This window comes from Diabrotica undecimpunctata, chromosome 6, assembly GCF_040954645.1.
Source record: "Diabrotica undecimpunctata isolate CICGRU chromosome 6, icDiaUnde3, whole genome shotgun sequence".
In the NCBI taxonomy this organism is placed as follows: Eukaryota; Metazoa; Arthropoda; class Insecta; order Coleoptera; family Chrysomelidae; genus Diabrotica; species Diabrotica undecimpunctata.
Window position 1 is genome coordinate 55348629 of NC_092808.1, and position 18932 is coordinate 55367560.

At 33.8% G+C, this 18932-nt stretch overlaps 1 protein-coding gene across 3 annotated transcripts in view; it reads left to right on the forward strand.

Annotated features, from left to right (window-relative positions):
• The window catches only part of LOC140443451 (tyrosine-protein kinase Src64B-like), a 459485-nt gene that overhangs the window by 416314 nt on the left and 24239 nt on the right, over positions 1–18932 (forward strand). For all 3 annotated transcript variants that reach the window (XM_072534716.1, XM_072534718.1, XM_072534717.1), the window contains one exon: positions 7923–8226. In XM_072534716.1, the coding sequence (XP_072390817.1) occupies positions 7923–8226 (304 nt within the window). The remainder of the gene's footprint in view (positions 1–7922; positions 8227–18932) is intronic.

Sequence of the window (18932 nt, forward strand, 5' to 3'; positions counted from 1 at the left end):
TTTTTGTATTGGCGTTTTACTGACAACCATCACCTTTATCTTTGTGGTGCTTGGCTTTAGTTCATATTCACCACACGTTATGGTAATCCTATTAATCAGATATTGAAGTTCTTCGTAACTATTTGCAATTAACATCGTCACATCCGCTTACCTCAAATTGTCAATATTGACGCCATTAATTTTAATACCACATTGAGCACTGTGTTAGTGTTAGTGAAAACGAACTCCGAATAGATTTTAAATATTATAGAGGACAGAATGCAACCCTGTCTTACTTCTTACTTCTCTTCGTCGTTGAAGCTCTTCAGAATTATCCCGGCCAATCCTGATGTTTGCACGTTGATGTCAGTAAAGATTTTTAATGATACGTAGTCTACGTAGGTCATCACATCAGTATCTACCTGCTGCTATCATTTTAGTATTTTTTTACTCGATCAAAGGCCTTCTCAAAGTCAATAAAACACATGACATATAAACCGGATGGCCGACATTTATGAATCTCTGTACCATTACCTGAATACTAAATAGTGCTTCTCTAATTCCAAGGTTATTGCGGAACCCAAACTGTGTGTCACCAAGTTGTTCTTATATTTTTTAGACATCATTGAGTACAAAATTTGAAGAAGTATTTTTAAAATATGGTTCATCAAGCTAATGCTTCATGCTCTCTTCTGGCAAGAAGAGATCTTTTCCAGAACTTTCGAAGGGCTCTATTATTTCACTCAGTATTTCATCCGGTCCCGTTGGTTTTCTGTTGTTTGCTAATAATATTGCTCAATCAATTTCGTCCATAGTTATTTCAGGTCCTGGCACGATTTCTTTAATTTCAATATCGAACATTTCATCACGAAACAGTTCCTCAATATACTCATTCCATCTGTCTATTTTATCCAAATCAGTGATAATTAGTTTGTCATCTCTATTAACGATGTTATTTGTATTTTTTTTTGTACTCATCTGTGACTTCTTTTATTTTGTCATATAAATTAATGCGTCATGTTTTCCCTGGAACTCTTCAATTTCCAAACATTTGTTTTTGAAGTATGTTTCTTGTGCAGCTCGTATTTAAGTCCTTATCTCCTTATTAATTCATTTATATTATTCGGCGTTTTGATTGTTAAATTTGCGTCTTCTGTCCATTGGATTTAAAATCTCGTCATTCATCCACTGTTGCTTTTTTCAATTATTATCTTTTAAGTTTGGAGTTAAGCTGCTTATAATCGTTTCGATTTAGTTTCAATGAGACTCTATGGATTCTTGTTGTTTGTTATTCTCAAAATTGTTCTCTAAATTGTTTGCAATTACCTCACTGTTGTTTCTAATAAAATCCATATTCAGTTTGTTAAAAGATCGCTGTTGTTTTATCCGTTTAATCTTTAATTTTAATTCGGTCAACAACAGACTGTGGTCAGATGGATCATCGCCATCATGAAAAGTTCTTACAGACTTTCTCTGGAACGCTCACTAATGGTTATATAGTCAATTTGATTTCTTACGATATTATGAGGGGTATTTGTTGGAGATTTTTACGTATATAATCTCCGTTTAGGTAGTTTGAAAAAGGTATTTACTATACATAGATTATGTTCTTTGCAAAAATCTGCGAAATAGTCTCCCCTTTTATTTTTATCTCCCAAAATCTCCAATAATGTTACTTTTCTGACTTTTACTATTTTAGCATTAAGGTCACTCATCAGACTGGTGAGATTTCTAGTCTTGAGTTGGTTACTAACAGTTTTTAGATCTGAGTAAACTTTTTAAGTTCTTCTAGTTCACTTTCCACTATCGGTTTCGAGTTCAACTGATGGAGGAACAATCGCGTAAAACAAACCAATAATACTTGTATATGTTCTTCTTTGATCAGTTAGGTTTTTTTCTGCCGGTATTTGATCAGGCCCGAAAGCCTTATTTTTTTATTAATTTTATTGCATATAATACTTATTCCTTAGTAATATTTGGGCGTATCAGTCGTCGCCTCGTTTAATAAGAGTTTCTGTCTGTTGTCTTCAAAATGTTCGTAAATGTCTTCTCTCTATTTTTCAAGTTTTTCCCTGGTGTCTGCAACCAGTCTTCCATTTTATCTAGTAAGAAGCTACAACTATTTACCTTATTCTTTCCACTTAGCTCCCTTATTTTTTCGTGCAGGTTAAAAGTGTCATTTGTTAATAATAACTACTTCGACACACTTTTCCTCACATCATTTTTCTGTAACATTTCTTATCTGATTTCTTATCTCTCTGTGAATATTATTGTGTGATTTTACCTACGGTTTTATACATATGTTGTTCGTTTTTTTATCAGTTCCAGTTTCTCGTCAGGTATCCATTGTTTTTTCTTGTTTGTTTGTCTTGCCCCTAATGTATTTGTAATTGCTCGTAACAATATATTTTTGATAGTGCTCCATTTTGTATCATTTCCTTAAATAGTGTTAATTTTTATTTTGTTTGACTCTTTGTTATTTGCTTCTGTAGCCTTCTGTTTAACTGATTAATTCCTTAAGAGCGTAGGCACAAAATTTCGGGCCAATGCTTTTTAAATGCATTTATTTTTTTCGAATCCTGAGAAAACTAATAAATATTTTTGAAAAATTTAAACGCAGAATAAAAGACTACACTATTACCGAGAGCCGAAAGTCCCTTAGAATAAACAAAAAGTTTCTTTTAAATGAGATATTTAAAATTAAGAATTACACTTCGTTTTCTCTTTTTTTTTTTCACCCCTGTAACTTACTAAAATAAACATTTTAGAAGTTTTCAGGGACTTTCGGCCCTCAGTAATAATGTAATCTTTCATTCTGCGACTAAATTTTTAAAAAATACTTATTAGTTTTCTTAGAATTCGAAAAAAATGAATTTGAAAATTTTGCGTCTACACTCTTAACTGGGATATCTGTATTTCTTTTCTGTTACTTTTTATTAGGAGCTTTAAGTTTGGCATGAAATTTTAATATAACAGGTTTATGATCTGACCCTATATCTGCCCCTGGGTATGTTTTAGTTTATCTAATTGAATTTCGATATCGGTTATTGATTATAAGAAAGTTTTTTGATTTCTTACAATACTGTTCTGGTTATACGTAAACTCTAACATTTCGCGTACCCAATCCAAAGTTCCCGACAAAGTCTCCTTTACTACTTTTGTCGTATTTTTGCGTTAAAGTCGCACATTACTATTGTGATGTGTCTAGGTTTTGTCGACTATAGATTGACAGTACTGTAGTCTAGTATTTCATCAGAAAATTTTCTTCTTGGAATACTCTATAATGTAGACTAAGCATGTCAAACATGCTATCAACTGAGCATTTTCCTGTGGCCCGAATCAATTTTAAAAACAAACAAGTATCATGACGATCGATTCGGTTTATCTCATCTATAATGGTCTCCAACACCCGCCGCGCCACGTGCAGTTTTCCAATCTCTTTATTGTCTTTGCGCCTTACATACACACGTAAGTCTCCTTCTGGCTTGTTCCAGAAAGTTATCGAAAACACAGGTGTCGCTATTTGAACATTCTAGAGAGGGGAAAGTAAGAGGAAACTCCAAATTCTTTGTATATTTTAAGAAAAGTGGCGATTAGAGGTTTTTTGCTGCGAAGTAAGATAAAATTATTTTCTTGATTTATAACAGCACAGTTGGTATTCCAAAATTATATAATAAAACGTCACTATGATTGTCATAAAACTGAGTTTGACCATTATACAGGCATAATTAGACGCGAACAGTTAAATGAATTAAAATCTATGTTTATACGTTCAAAGCAAGAGCATGAATCTGCTGTTTGTGAGTTACGTACTGTCGGAGTTGATCGCAAAACACTCAAAACTCACTATATATATCGCACCCTTAGTATTAAAAGGGCACATCTCGAAAATGAGGGTTTCTGAGTTTTTGGCATAAATGGGCCCAAAACTACTAGTACTACAACTTGGCCTTGACAGAAATTAAAAACGGAGAATATAAAGCAAGTCCCGATATAATGTGACCCTTTCGTACTCCCCTCTCCGCCAACACATCTTCCCGCGAGATAGACCCATTCAGTAAGGTGCCGATGTCTGTCGAAGCAGGTGTGTTAGTGAGCGCTCTCATTACGAGTTGAGCCCTTCTATTACAAAACTTGAGGTACGTGTTGTTTTATATTTTTTGTTTTATAAAGGCACATAAAGATTAAATGCTGCATATTACTAAAACTTCCGAAAATTTATGGGTATATTTAAAAAAAGTTCTTTATATTACTAAAATTATTGTATGATTTTTGGAACTATATCTAAAGGATTCTTGTTATTACAAAAATATCTGTTTGATTTACAATATCATTGAAAGTTAAATCCTTGTAATACTAAAATAATTCAACGAGTTTCTTAGTTGTGTCCATAAACTACAAAGTATTTCGGTACTAAGGCCTTAATTATTGTTATTATTTTATGTACTAACAAGTATTAAATAAGAGGGTAACTATATCTTAACCTCTTACAGATACATTACAAAAAAATTGAAGAAATATGTCATCACGATCGCGAAGAATTATGAACCTTCTTAACATCCCTTTAAGTTCATCAGAAAACTTTTTAATTTCAACAAGAAATAGCCGATAATACTCTGCCATTACAAAATAATTCTTTGGTTGAGACTAACACTGTTACTGCAACAACATCAAAACGTTCGTCGAGATCGTCATCTAGTAGTTCCAGTTCATCTTCTAGCGTCAACAGTAGCAGTTCGTCATCTTCTAGCAGCAACTCTTCCTCTCGATGTTGTTCACTGGAACAAGGACGATTTGTTTCCCATATCCTAAAAGGTAAAGAAATTGAAGCCCAGCCTCAGTCTTTATTATCTAGAACTACTTCACCTTCAATACTAGAATCCGTAATTTTAACACCACGAACTCCAGCTGTACATTACCGTATATCGCCAATGAATTCAGAAGAGAGTGATGCTGATATTAGTGACAATGATCCCACTTATAATGAACATCAAGGTAGAAAACGTTCGCCAAGCTCATCTTCAAGTTCCTCTGATGATGGTACTTCTGAAGTAGTTGCAACATCGCCCAGGAGATTGAAGAAACGTAAAGCTGATCCTACTAAATGGAAGCAAAATAACCAAAAGATAAAACGAAATGCAGGAGAACAATACATTTCTACTAAGACTAAAAACGTTGTTCCTGCGCGTCAAATGAAGAGTCCATGTAATCAGAAATGCAGACTGAAATGCAGCGAAAATTTTGATGAGGCTAAAAGAATTCAACATTTCAAATGTTTTTGGGCACTAGGAGATTTGCAGTTACAGCGTATGTTTATAAAAGCAAACATGGCTATATTTGAACCTAAATATAAGTATTTAAACGCTCAACATCCCAGAGCACCTAATGCTGCTTTCTACTTGTACGATGATAACGCCAAAATCAGAGTCTGCAAAACATTTTTTATCAATACGTTGGGAATAACAAGTAAAATGATTCGCACAGTAAGATATAAGACTAACAATTGCAATTCTGTTGAAGAAGATAGAAGAGGCAAACATAATAGTCATAGACGCGTGGATGACAATCTGAAAGAAGATATCATTAGATTTATCAATCTAATACCACGAATTGAATCGCATTATTTAAGAGCGTCGACCTACCTCAAGAGAGTTCATAAGTGGATCGAAAAGTATTACTGACTTGTTTAGAGACTTTCAAGAAAAACAGAAAAATAATTCCCGAGATCCTGGAAAGTTTCATTTGTTTTATGAGATTTTTACTACCCATTTTAATTTGAGTTTTTTTCAACCCAAGAAAGATCAATGCAATCTTTGTTTACAGTATAAAAACTCTTCTGCTGATCAGAGGTTTGCTCTCAAAGTCAATTATGATACTCACCTAGAAGAAAAGGAATTAAGCCGAGAAGAAAAAAAGAATGAGAGAATGACTCTTGACAAATATAATTTATGCGTTTGCTACGATGTTCAAGCGATAATGCAAAGTCTCAATGGAGAAACATCATCGTTTTATTATAAATCCAAATTAAATAGCTACAACTGTACTTTGACTGTGTCAAATAAATTACCAGAGAATGAAGACGATTTTAAAAGCTATGGTGACGTGCATTGCTATTTCTGGGATGAGACCCAAGGAAAAAGAGGTGGAGTGGAGATTGGAAGTTGAGTTTTAGACTTTTTAAAGAAGGTTTGTGAGGATGCAGGTGAACATGAAGTTAACGTAACATTTGTAACAGATAATTGTTGTGGCCAAAACAAAAATAAATACATAGCTTCTTTATACATGTTTGCAGTCACTACTATAAAAAACTTAAAGGGCATAACTCACAAATTCCTTATAAAAGGTCATACGCAAAATGAAGCCGACAATGTACACATGCTGATACAGAAACAAATGTCAAGAGATTTAAAAGCTGGTCCAATCTTTACACCACTTCAATACACCACCGCAATTTAGAGAGCTAGGAAAACGGGAACACCTTTTATCGTTCATACTTTGAATCATGATTTCTTTTACGACTTGAAAGATTTACAAGTCAAGTGGGGATATAATTTCAACGTTGACGAAGAGTAGAATACCATCGTATGGAATCACACCAAAGTTATGAAATTTACGAAAGGGAACCCATTCTCTTTTCAATATAAGACATCATACAAAGACGCGTTTAAATAAATAAATGTTAGAAACAAAAGAAAAAAAATGTTGGATAATGAAGAAATATCTATCAAAACAGTTTATAGTGCGCCATTTGAGTTAAGTTTAAATAAGAAACAGAATCTCAAAGAATTAATTTCTAAGAGACTTATTGACCCTTATCATGCCTGTTACTATAATAATATGTTAATGTAACCTTTTTGCTAATTGTAATTTTTAATACTTTGTTTTATTTTTTAAATGTTTTATGACTATTACTTAAAACTTAAGCCTGCTGGCTATATTATATTTCATAGTTCTTTAGATACTATTCTAGTCGTTAGCTATTCTATTCTATTTAAACACGACTGATTGTAAAAAATGAATATGATAGATCTTAAGCGCTCGCACAAAAGAAATTGATTTTATGTTGAGAAAATTTGTTAATTTTTTTGTCTAGTAAATTCAGTAATTTTTTGTGAGAACTATTTTAGTTTTGTGTAACATTATAAACGTTAAAACAATTCTTGTTTTTTTTTATATGACTGCCCCAAAAAGAGTGTTATAGGTTTTGTTATTGGATTTGTATGCTATATGCCTATTACTTTTTGGTTTTTGAGAATAAAGGTATTTTTTGTTAATCTTTTACGATTTAATGTTTTATTAATTCCTTTACAAGAGGTACTTTTATCATTGAAAGTAGTTAAACATTATTATTACACAGCCATATTTAGATTTGTAACTTAAAAACATAGTGTATATTTAATCATTAAAAGGCTTAATTCGTAAGATGCCTTCAAAATTTAAAGAAATTTAATGGGAGAGGGGCCTATCTTGGGAGAGATTTTTTGAAACATTTTTTTTTAATTAAATTATTTTTTTTTGTAATATTTCAATTATCCATTATAGAGTACAAATACTGTAAATTGTATACCTAGATTTTTATTTATCTATCTTTTCAAATAAAAATGTTATAGGTGAGTAAATGAAAATGATGAAGTTGCTTAATCTTTAATCTTGTTTTCCCAAAAGTAACGATTTTAGAGATGTGCCCTTTTAATACTAAGGGTGCGATATTGTAATATACGTGAGAGCCGACGAACATGATTATTTGCATTTGCAGCTACCTACCTGCATTTGTTTTTAGTTGTACGATATGTATTTGGGAAAAAAAGGGGATGCGTTTGATTTTATTAGAATAAATTTTCTTTAGAGTAACCACATCCAAATTTTGTTAGCAAATTTGACTATAATTATAACCTGCTATTTATTTTTTGTCTATATAATTAATATTGCCGTTATTTTTTTAGTGAGAGTGGTGAAACACCCACCATTTATCGAAAGTCCCTTTCCCCAAGAACCAAGTTCGATAATCACCAACCGTCCCGAGAATTTATATAAACCCCCACCGACCAAAGCCAGGCCTATAATGGTGGCCATGTACAATTACGAAGCCAGGGATAGCCAAGACGTGTCTTTCAGAAAGGGAGATAGAATGGAGGTTATCGACGATTCCGAAGGGGATTGGCTTAAAGTGATACATCTTGTTACTAAAGAGAAGGGTTACATTCCAGGCAATTATGTTGCTCCAGAACAGAGTGTTGAAAGTGAAGAGTAAGTATATAATTCGATGTTTATTTGCAAAAATATACCAGTATATTAGGTAAAAAAATTATAATATTGACATGGCAGTTTATTGACGTTTATCTTTAAACAAACAGTAGACTTTCGTACAAACTATAAATCTGTATTTTCCGCAAATGTTTTTTATTCAATTTTATATGTAATTGTTGTATTTTTCCTGTTTCTCTGTTCGTTGCTGCCCTTCGTTTTCTTCATATTTCTTATTTTCTTGCACTTGTTTCCTCCACCGTGTTTTCGACTTGTCTTTTAATCCTTGAAACACACAGTATCATATTGAAAGGGTTTATTTCCATTGTTTGAATATTTTTATACAATTTATTCTTATCCTTGTTACATCAGACTTTCTGTATCTGGCACTTGGACCGGGGACCTTTGTACCGAACGCTGTCCTTTCTTTAAACTTTAAACAAAAACTCTTGTGCCCTTAATAAAAGCGAGAAACTATTTTACAGAAAGTTACATGGATATTTTCTGGTTCAATACATCTTTTAGTGGTGTATACCCCTCTTCTATCACAAAGAATTTTACAAACACATATATGGCAGTTTTTTCCTCCATTTCTTGCACCATGGAACAGTTATCCTACCTGTGTTATAGAGGTGCTGTCACAATATCTGTGACCGCCGCTTAAGAGAACTCTACTAAGATCTATTAAACTGGACAAAAGTTTCCCATGTTGCTCATGAATATCTTCATATCTATTTGCCTCTGTAGGACTTTCCACTGTGATGTCGAATTATGATTCTGAGTTTCAAAAAATTCTTCAAGAGCCTTTCTTTGCCATCGAGTTTGTTTCCTTGGGCTCCTCCTTGGCACAGTACCCATATTAGTGACAATTTATAAGATCTACAAGTTTATTAACGAGATATTTACAGTTTTTTACCAGTTTGGATTTAGGACGTGCGTTCTTTGCCTTCATGTAGGCAGTAAAAATATTTATGTTTTTGCTCTGTTCATTTTTTTACTGTGACTGTAATCCCATATTTTATATCTTCTCTTTTAAAGTTTCGTCATGGTCATAAGGCGTCTTTTATGATATCTTTGGTCTTACTATGTTTTTTATTATCTTCTAAAAATCTTTAGCTGTTAATCACATTGTCTTATGAGACTCAATATGAGAAGCATTATCTCCTAATTTCATATTTTTTTAATTATGTCTCTTTATCCGCAAGAGCAGTTTAGGACTATAGAAAAATAGTATATTCTTAGAACTCACTTGTACAATGAAAGTAACAAATCCATTCATTGCTACGCTTCAACATATGTTAGGCGCAAAACATGCATTGTTTTGTGTAAACTACTAAGTTGATACTAAGTTGCGTATACAATTCCGCAGAAATTTGATATTCTAAAGATTTTTCTATGCTGTTGAGGCAGTTAGCATGAGAATTTACTGAATAGAAGAAAAATAACATACTATAATTGGTTTCAAATGAGTGTAGAGTAATAAATCATGAAATGTCATAAAATTTGCCTGAATTTCGGTGTCGTCATGGGCGTAGGCAAATGGACGGATGTCAACTTCGTCGTCAAAAATTGATGTACCTCAAAATATCATATTTTGGATATTTTGTGATAACCAATTTTATTTAATTTTTCGATTAACTTAAGGGCGATTCACATTAGGCGTTCAGGTCACGCTCCGCTCAAGTTCCGCTCACGATCAAGAATTGTGTACACTATTCACAGTAGGCGCTCAGGTGACGCTCCGCTCACGATCAAGAATTTCGGTATACTATTCAATTTGGCGGGACTCAGAGAATAGGCACAGTTCTTTGCATATATAAATTTGTTTAACATGTTTAAAGATTTTTCTAACAGTGATTTGGCTGTCATTGCTTTATGTTTGGATGAAGAAGAGTTTCAGTCAACCAATAAACAGCCCAGAATATGGGTGCACAATATTTTAAAAACAAGGAAAACAGAAGGGGAGTTTTTTACTCTGTATAAAGGTCTCTGTGACGATAAAACTAAATTTTTTCAGTACTTTCGAATGGCAAAACATAAATTTTATTACATTTTGAATCCTTTCATCTTTTATTTTTATGTACCGTATCAAAATACAGTCTATCTCCCTGGTTGTACAATTCCTTACAGCAGCGCACCAATTCAATCAACTGTTCGTCATCCATCGAGCTGCGAAGATCGTACCTTCACCTGACTGTTCACACTACCCTGCCGCTCCGCTCCACTCAGATCAAGTCACGATCAAACTATTCTCCTGGAGAATCGCCGCGGTCAAAAGAGCGGGACGGAACGTGAGCGTTGTGTTTACTGTGAATAGCACCATTTAAGATGCGTGTAAGAATACTTGACCGAACCTTGAGCTGAGCGTGAGCGGAGCGTGACCTGAGCTATAATGTGAATCGGCCTTTATTCTTCAAACTCGTATTCCATTATATGGTCATTAAAGCTAATTACATTTTTATTTATAAAAACAAATTCACTTCCTTACTGAACGAATAAAAGCATTAGAAGAAACTGATAAGGGTATGACGCACCTCCTAATATTACTAAGAACTAAAATAAATCAACATGAAGACTAATAACGCGTAATGAGGTTTTACTTACACTTTCATTATAATCCCTCTTTTATTTTATTATTATCATTCGACATTCGACATTCGAGTTAGTAATTGTTACTACACCAATTAAACGTACAGTAATATTGTGATATAGAAATAGTAAAAAAGTTATAAAATGGCGACATTTACTCCAAAGAAAAGAGGTGTAAAAAATTCTCCGCTATCTGTTAGTGAAAAAGTTATAATTTTAAATGTATATGATTGCATAAAACACGATCACCCTAGTTTGTCTGTGCAAGAAAGTGTTGAGCGATGTGCCCGAATGACTGGAATTGGACAGTCCACGATTTTTAAATTATTGCGAGAAAGAAAGATATCAGGCCAGTTAAGTCCATGCAAGAGAAAATCAGGAAGACCAATAAAAATCTTAGGTGAAGACACCAAACGTGACATTCGAAGAAAAGTTCATTCGTTTTATTTTAAAAAGGAAATACCCACCCTTGACAAAATACTAATGGAGATAAGCCAAGATAACGATATTCCTTTGATATCCAGAAAACTTTTATGGAAAACTTTAAAAAGTATGAATTTTTCCTGGGAAAAGCACAATCGTCACTATTACTGGAAAGTGATGAAATCATTTGCTGGAGACGAAAATATTTGAGAACTATAAAACAGTACCGCAGAGAGCACAAGAAAATTTTTTATCTTGATGAGGCGTGGATAAACGAAGGTTATATAGTCCAAAAAATGTGGCAAGATAAAAATGTAACAAGTGCTCGCCAAGCTTTCATAGAAGGCCTTTCGACGGGTATTAAAGTGCCTTCGGGAAAAGGGAAGAGGCTTATAATTGCTCACATTGGAAGCGAAGAAGGATTTTTAAAAGAAGGTTTGTTAAGCTTTGAGTCGTGTCGGACGGGAGATTATCATGAGGACATGAATTCGGATGTCTTCGAAGACTACTTCGGGGAAATGTTAAAATTTCTTCCAGCTGATTCGGTCGTGGTTATGGATAATGCAAGCTACCATTCAAGGCGCATAGAGAAGGTACCAACTTCAGCTTGGAGAAAGCAAGAAATTATTAACTGGCTGTCAAATAAAGGTATTCAGTTTGAGACGAATTCAATAAAGAAGGAACTACTAGCCGTAGTAAAACAACATAAATCTCGCTTCATAAAATATGCCGTAGAAGATGTAGCAGAAAAGTATAAAGTAACTGTGCTACGCCTACCGCCATATCATTGCGAATTAAATCCCATAGAACTTATATGGGCACAAGTTAAAGGATATGTTGCAAGGCACAATACCACATTTAAAATGAAAGATGTCAAGGTATTGTTTGATCAAGCCATTATGGAAATCACATCAGAAAACTGGCAAAAAGCAATCCAGCATGTTTTAAAAGAGGAAGATAAAATGTGGGAACTGGACAACTTGGTCGATCAGGTGGTTGACCCTATAATTATAACACCAGGGGATGATGACAGTTCTTCGGATGAAGACTATAGTGATGTAGAATTGTAATAACGTATCCAGTAAAGTTTTTGTAGTTTTTGTGAATAAATTGATTTAAACTCCCCACAAGTGTTTCAATATGTAAAGTTCATTCGTGTGTGTTTGTGAGTATTTCCCGATTTCGGTTCGTATATATTTTATTGTTACATTTTATATTTTTTTAATAACACTGTTCTGCTGTATTACATTTTTATTTCCTTTAATATGATTTTTAAGAATGCATATTCTTTTGTCAATTAACCCACTAGCGCGCCTCTGGCTCAGTGTTAATCTGTCGATAACAATGGACTAATCCCTTAAAACAGGGTGATACCTACCTGCTCTTTATGAAACGACAGAATTTTGCAATGCGGACGGAATTTATTGACGGATTATTGACGGATTACCCTGTAGCGCTTTTGAATACTTCATGAGATTTTATTACTCTACACTCATTAGAAATAGATTATAAAATATTTTAAAGTAAATAAGTAATTCGAATATACACTCGCGATCATAAAATCCGGGTCACCTTGAAAATCACAGATATTTCATTTTTAACGAGCTTTATCGTAAATAATAATAACACAAATACAAACTAATGCATGTTTCTGAGAATTGTTGCGGTTTCCTTTGTAACAAAAAATTCCAATAGTGCCGATTTCGCGGTAAAGTGCACACTTCCCAAAATGAACGCTACCTGTAACTCCGCTTGTTTTAAATGTCTCGTTTGTACTTCGACTTTCCGTTTCAAATGCAACGGGCAAACGTTTATTATTACCACCATTAGTGTTTATTAGTGCCATTATTAGTGTTTATTTTTTGACAAAAATGCCTTTGACTGTTGTTGAAACGGCACAAATTGTTGCACTTGTGGAAGACGGTCACACTCAACGGCAAGTCGCAAGAACTGTTGGCGTAAGCCTTTCTACGGTTCAACGAGTGCTTCAACGCTTTCAGGAGGCAAGTTTGCTAACCAGGCGACCTGGCTCTGGACGAAGAAGAACGACCAAGGCACTAGATGACCGTTTTCTTGTGTTTCAGGCTTTACGAAACCGGACCTCAACTGCGGTTATACATACAAATCGTCTAGAGGAAGTACGAAATCGCAATTTTAGTGTTGCAACAGTCAGAAGAAGACTTCGTTCTTCTTGACTATCTTCTCGGGTAATGGCTAGAGGACCGCCACTTCGCCGGGTGCCTCGAGTTGCACGACTAGCTTTTGCTCGACAATACGCGCATTGGGGAATTAACGATTGTAGCAAAGTGTTATTCTCAGATGAATCCCGTTTCTGCCTAACTGGATCCGATGGACGTGTAAGAGTTTGGAGGAGAACCGGTGAACGATTTTCACAAGCTTGCATTGCTCCAAGAATGCCATTTGGTGGAGGCTCGGTCATGGCTTGGGGAGGTATATCTTTCGACTTCCACACAGGATTACCCTTCATCGAAAATGGATCCCTAACTGCACGAAGGTACATTACGGAGATTCCATTATGTTATGCCCAACATGGCAGGGCTTGGAGAAAACGCCGTTTTTATGCAGGACAACGTGCGACCGCACGTTGCCGGGATCAGTATGTAATACTTGGACGAAGTTGGAATTACGAGGGTACCCTGGCCAGCTAGGTCTCCGGACCTGAATTCCATCGAACATCTCTGGGACGATTTGAAAAAACGTATTCAACACCTCCTCCTAACAACGCACAGGAGCTTAAGGATCTGTTAGTGAGAGAGTGGAATAACATACCACAATATGTATTCCGGAGAAAAATTGAGAGTATGCCCCGTTGTCTGCAAGAGGTTATTAGAGCAAGGGGAGGCAATACACGATATTGGTCATTGAAATTTCACTGATTTTTTACCAAGTTCTGTATTTTCCATTTTTTTTTCGTATGTCTGTTTTATCAACAATTTGATTTGTTTTCTGTTTTTTTTTTCAATAAAAACAATAAAAAACCATTTTTTTCTTTCAAAACAAACATTGATGACAAATAAAAAATACATTAGCCAAAAAAAAGGTGATTACTGCACCAGAGGCAAAAATATTTAAGAAACTTGAAATTTTCAAGATGACCCGGATTTTATGATCGCGACTGTATAATTAAACAAGATCATATTATAATACAGTAATAAAAATATTAAATGTAAAAAATGTAAATAAATATTAAATACTTTCCCAAATATGCATTATAACAGTTTTACTGGATCCAAATGTTGTGCACTCTTAACAATATTGCAGCCAAAACCTAAACAGATACAGGCAGCTGATGACGGATTCCGTGAGGTATAAGAAAAAAACAAAAACAAAAAATCTTTTATTTTCGGTTCCGAGAAAACTAGGACGAAGCACATCTATTATTAGTAAATTATGATGACTACACCAATTTTGAAAACGGATTCGTTATCTGTAAAACGATTATACGACGCCTGGAAAACTTTAAGATGTGGATATTCTAAAAATTCCATGGACTGCCCATGTTAGAAATAAAGAAGTTTTAAGACGTATGAATAGAGATCGTGACCTTGTAGAATTTATTAAAAAACAGAAAACATCTTATCTTGGACATATATTCAGACACGAGAAATATAAATTCCTTCAACTAATAATGGAAGAAAAAATAGAAAGAAAGCGCGATCCTGCAGACGAAAAATGACCTGGCTGCGTAACATCAAGGATTGGACAAGACTAGAACTCTAAACAATAATAAGAAAAGCGCAGAATAGAGATAAATTTGCAGAAGTCACTGCCAACCTTCATTAGAGATGGCACCCAAATTCATGAAGAACATTCATTATATACGTGTAAAAATGTCTAAATTATTTTTATATTTTAGTCCAGCCGATGAAAATTTATTTCAATTCATAAACTTTTTAACAATTAACTACCCTCTGAAAGTTGAGAGCCAATGTATACCAATAAAATTCGAACTAACTTTAAGAGCCAACTGTTTTGCTCTCAACTAGCTCAATCTCTCAGGTGTGAAAACGTCTTGTCTTAATTGCAAATCTGAAAAATGAGTTTGGCTAACACAAATAAAACAGGAAATTAACTAATCCTATTTATTGTACATAAACAAAAATAAAATGAATTTTTAATATCAACAAAACAAAATTCTGTCTAGAACCGTACAACAACTGAAAAATGATACTTATGGCTTCGCCCAGTTCACAGGATAACTTGTTGATGGCTTCCGATGCCAGCTAGATGGGTGGTAGCTGAATTAGTTGATTTTAAGTTGATGGAGATACCAGCTGCAGTTTTTATCCCATTTGTAGTTCACCACGAGGCTCAAGAAGTTCCACCCAACAATATGGAACAAGAAAAGTTTATTAAGGCCAATAAACTAAAATGAGAAACCTTGTGTTAGCGACTGCATAAAATTTCAAACATTTCCTTGCCAGAAGATTAACAAATATATCAAAAAAGCCGATGGCAAGAATTAAATGAATATAGTAATTATTAAACAAATTAGCCTTTCTTTAGAAGTGAAGACTGACATGACAGAACGGAGTTGCCAACAATATATTTTATCGCTTGGAGTAGGTCACAGATATCAGACACTTTATATATGTCTGTGGCGTAGATACGGGATACATAATCGAAACTGGATGCAAATTAAAACTGGAGATTAAAGATTAAATAGGATATTTAGTTGATAGAAGAGTTGAGCGCCAACTATTTTTAGAGTGAAAATAGTAAAATAAAACAGAGTTAACCAATGAATAAAATCAAAAGATATTGGAACAGAATAATTATTTAAAGAAAAATAACACATCTTATAAAATTTATTATTGTCGCTTACACATTATTCTGTTGGTGGTGAAATGTGTTATTTATTAAGATGGTAGTCAGAAAATACTTTATTTATATGGCAGCACCACTATCTACTGGATTATGTTCAGAAAATAACAGAAAAGGTTATAAATATTATAAAATGTCGGAAAAGGTATCGAAAATTATTGATTTTACCGAAATTATGTAGTATTAAAAAATTTAATTGCCGCATAATAGGGTATTTATATTTAATATATGTAAATGTTTTAGTGTAAAGATCACCTTGCTAGGAATTACATGGAAATTGCGTGATCGCATATTATGGTTAGATATCACCAAGATACCACACAGGACGTCTCTTCATCCTGCTGAGATAAAGAACTGTATTTACCCGCACAATTTTGCACTATAAAGATAACATTAACATAAATAGCGTTGTAGATTAGCATTAAATTCATTTTTTATTGAATATATTGTTAATAAAGTAACGCATAAAAATCAATTTTGTTCCTGATAGTGTTTGGAAAAAAAAAACAAAGAAACGCTTAATTTTTATTTACAAATTGTAATTTTTATATTATAACGTCGTCGATTTTTGAAATAGGACGCTGTGTATTTAATTTTTTGGAGAACTGAATAGTCCTTTCAGAAACAAATTTAACGGTGTAGAGTTGAGCCTATTCTTCTAAAATTATAAAAATTGTTAATTTGCTGCTGTTTATTTGACATATATTTTTGTTCTTTTTTTTTTCGTTTTTTAATAAGCTGTTTTGTTTCTTGGCTTAGTTTATCAGAGGCCGTATTTTGTTTATTACAAGATCTTTCTACCGCCCCTCCTAAATACCTGATGTATTCAGAAGGGTTTGCTGGGAGGGCCATTTTCTTAGGTTCCTCTTTATTATAAGTTGGCTCTTTCGCTCTTGGTATTTATTACTACTAAAATACAACTACAATATTTCACGGAGAATTACTATCAATAGATTTTTGTGCTTTAAAAGTGTCTGAAAACCGCCTCAATTCAGTCAAAATATTTATTGGCCCTGACAGTTAAGCTGCATTGTAGACTTTTACAATTTGTGAGCTCGTAACAGCCTAAACCAGCCATACTTACTACGCATGCGGCCCTCGGAGCGATTTTTCGCAGCCCTCAGACTGCCAGGCAGTAAAACAAAATTTGCGAGTTATAATATAGTTATGTTTCTATTTGTGGACCTCGTAAATACGCATGCCCGAAAAAATAAATGGACCTTAAAAATATTTACCATTTACTGTAATTTTTTTTAACGAGCATAGCATTGATTTGAAAAAGGTTTTTTCTGTGTGTACTAATGGTTGCCCATCAATGTTGGGGCGAAATATAGGGTTTGTTCAGCTGTTGAAAAAACACTTGGGAAATGATAATTTATTAAGTTTTCATTGTATCATTCATCAAGAAACCTCAGCTGCTAAATTTAGCCGCTTAGCTAGCAGAAGTGAGATGGCTGAGTATGGGTAAAGTTTTGGAACGTTTCTTCAGCATTCGACATGAGATTTAATCTGTTTTTGGCTACAAAAATAAAGAGTTTCCTGATATTCATAATTTTAGTTGCTGGCTTAAAAGTAGCGTTTCTCACTGATACAATGAGCATTATGAATGAAACATTGACCAAATTGCAAGGAGACTATAATAACATTGTAACGAAAATGATGAGTATTGTATTTTCACTGGAGCAGAAGCTGAAATATGTATATTGAAGAATTGTCAAATGAAGATTATTCCAGCTTTCCTTCTGTTAAAGTACTGTTTGATGGAAATCCTGATGAAGGTCAAGAGATTTCTGACCTACTGAAGCTGTTATGAGACCTAAAGGATGAAATGTCTGTGAGGTTTAGTGACTTCAGGAAGTTCCAAGAACCATTTAGCTTGGTGGAAAATCCATGGGCAATAACAACAGTAAATGTAGGTCATCTTTCTATTTTTGGATTCAAAGCTAGGGATTTGAAAAATGAGTTAATTGATCTTCAGAATGATACAGTGCTCAAAAGTATTCTTGAAGAAAAAAAGAAGGAAAAAGCTCACTATAAGTTTTGGGAAGCAGTTGAAAATGACAAATTTCCTAACTTAATTGACTGTGATTAAAAAATGTTGTGTATTTTTGCATCTACATATGTCTGTGAATCTATATTTAGTAACCTGAACTTCATAAAAAACAAGTACAGATCTAGGCTAACTAGTGAGAACGTTGAAAACATTTTAAGAATTTCAGTTTCTTCCCAACCTGGTAACATAGATGCCATTCTAGAGAGCTGTGATTTCGCCCGTCGACTTCAAAGAATTAACAAATTCATTAACATTTACTTGACATTCCTGGAGTCAAGTAAAAGATATTTTCCTACTTTTTACATGCAAAACAGTCTATATAATTTATAACTATATTATTTTTACGTAACTTGTAATAAACTTATGTTATAGTCATATATTTTTAAAGTTATTTCATACCACCACTTGTATTTGCGACCCTGAAGAAAATGTCATTCAAACTATTAGGCTCTCAAAGAAATCCTAGTGAGGATCCCTGGCCTAAACAGTCCGTTAAGCAACTGGCGATGCACAACAAAGGAACTTTGTTGTGGATGATAGGGCAAAGAGAAATTAGAGCATAAGGCACAGTATTTCTTTTATTGAATCACAATAAATCAAAATGCCGCATCATCAAAGATGTCTGAAAATTGTAAAAGGAATTCAGGGCCAAAAGGTGTAAGATATGGCTTAAAATAAAGATTAGATCTTTAGTAGTATACCTGTTTATTCAAGAAATACATAACACATCACATGTATATCAATCACCTCTGACCTCTAGATGACGACTCGACGACTGTCCTAACAGGTAACTGTCATT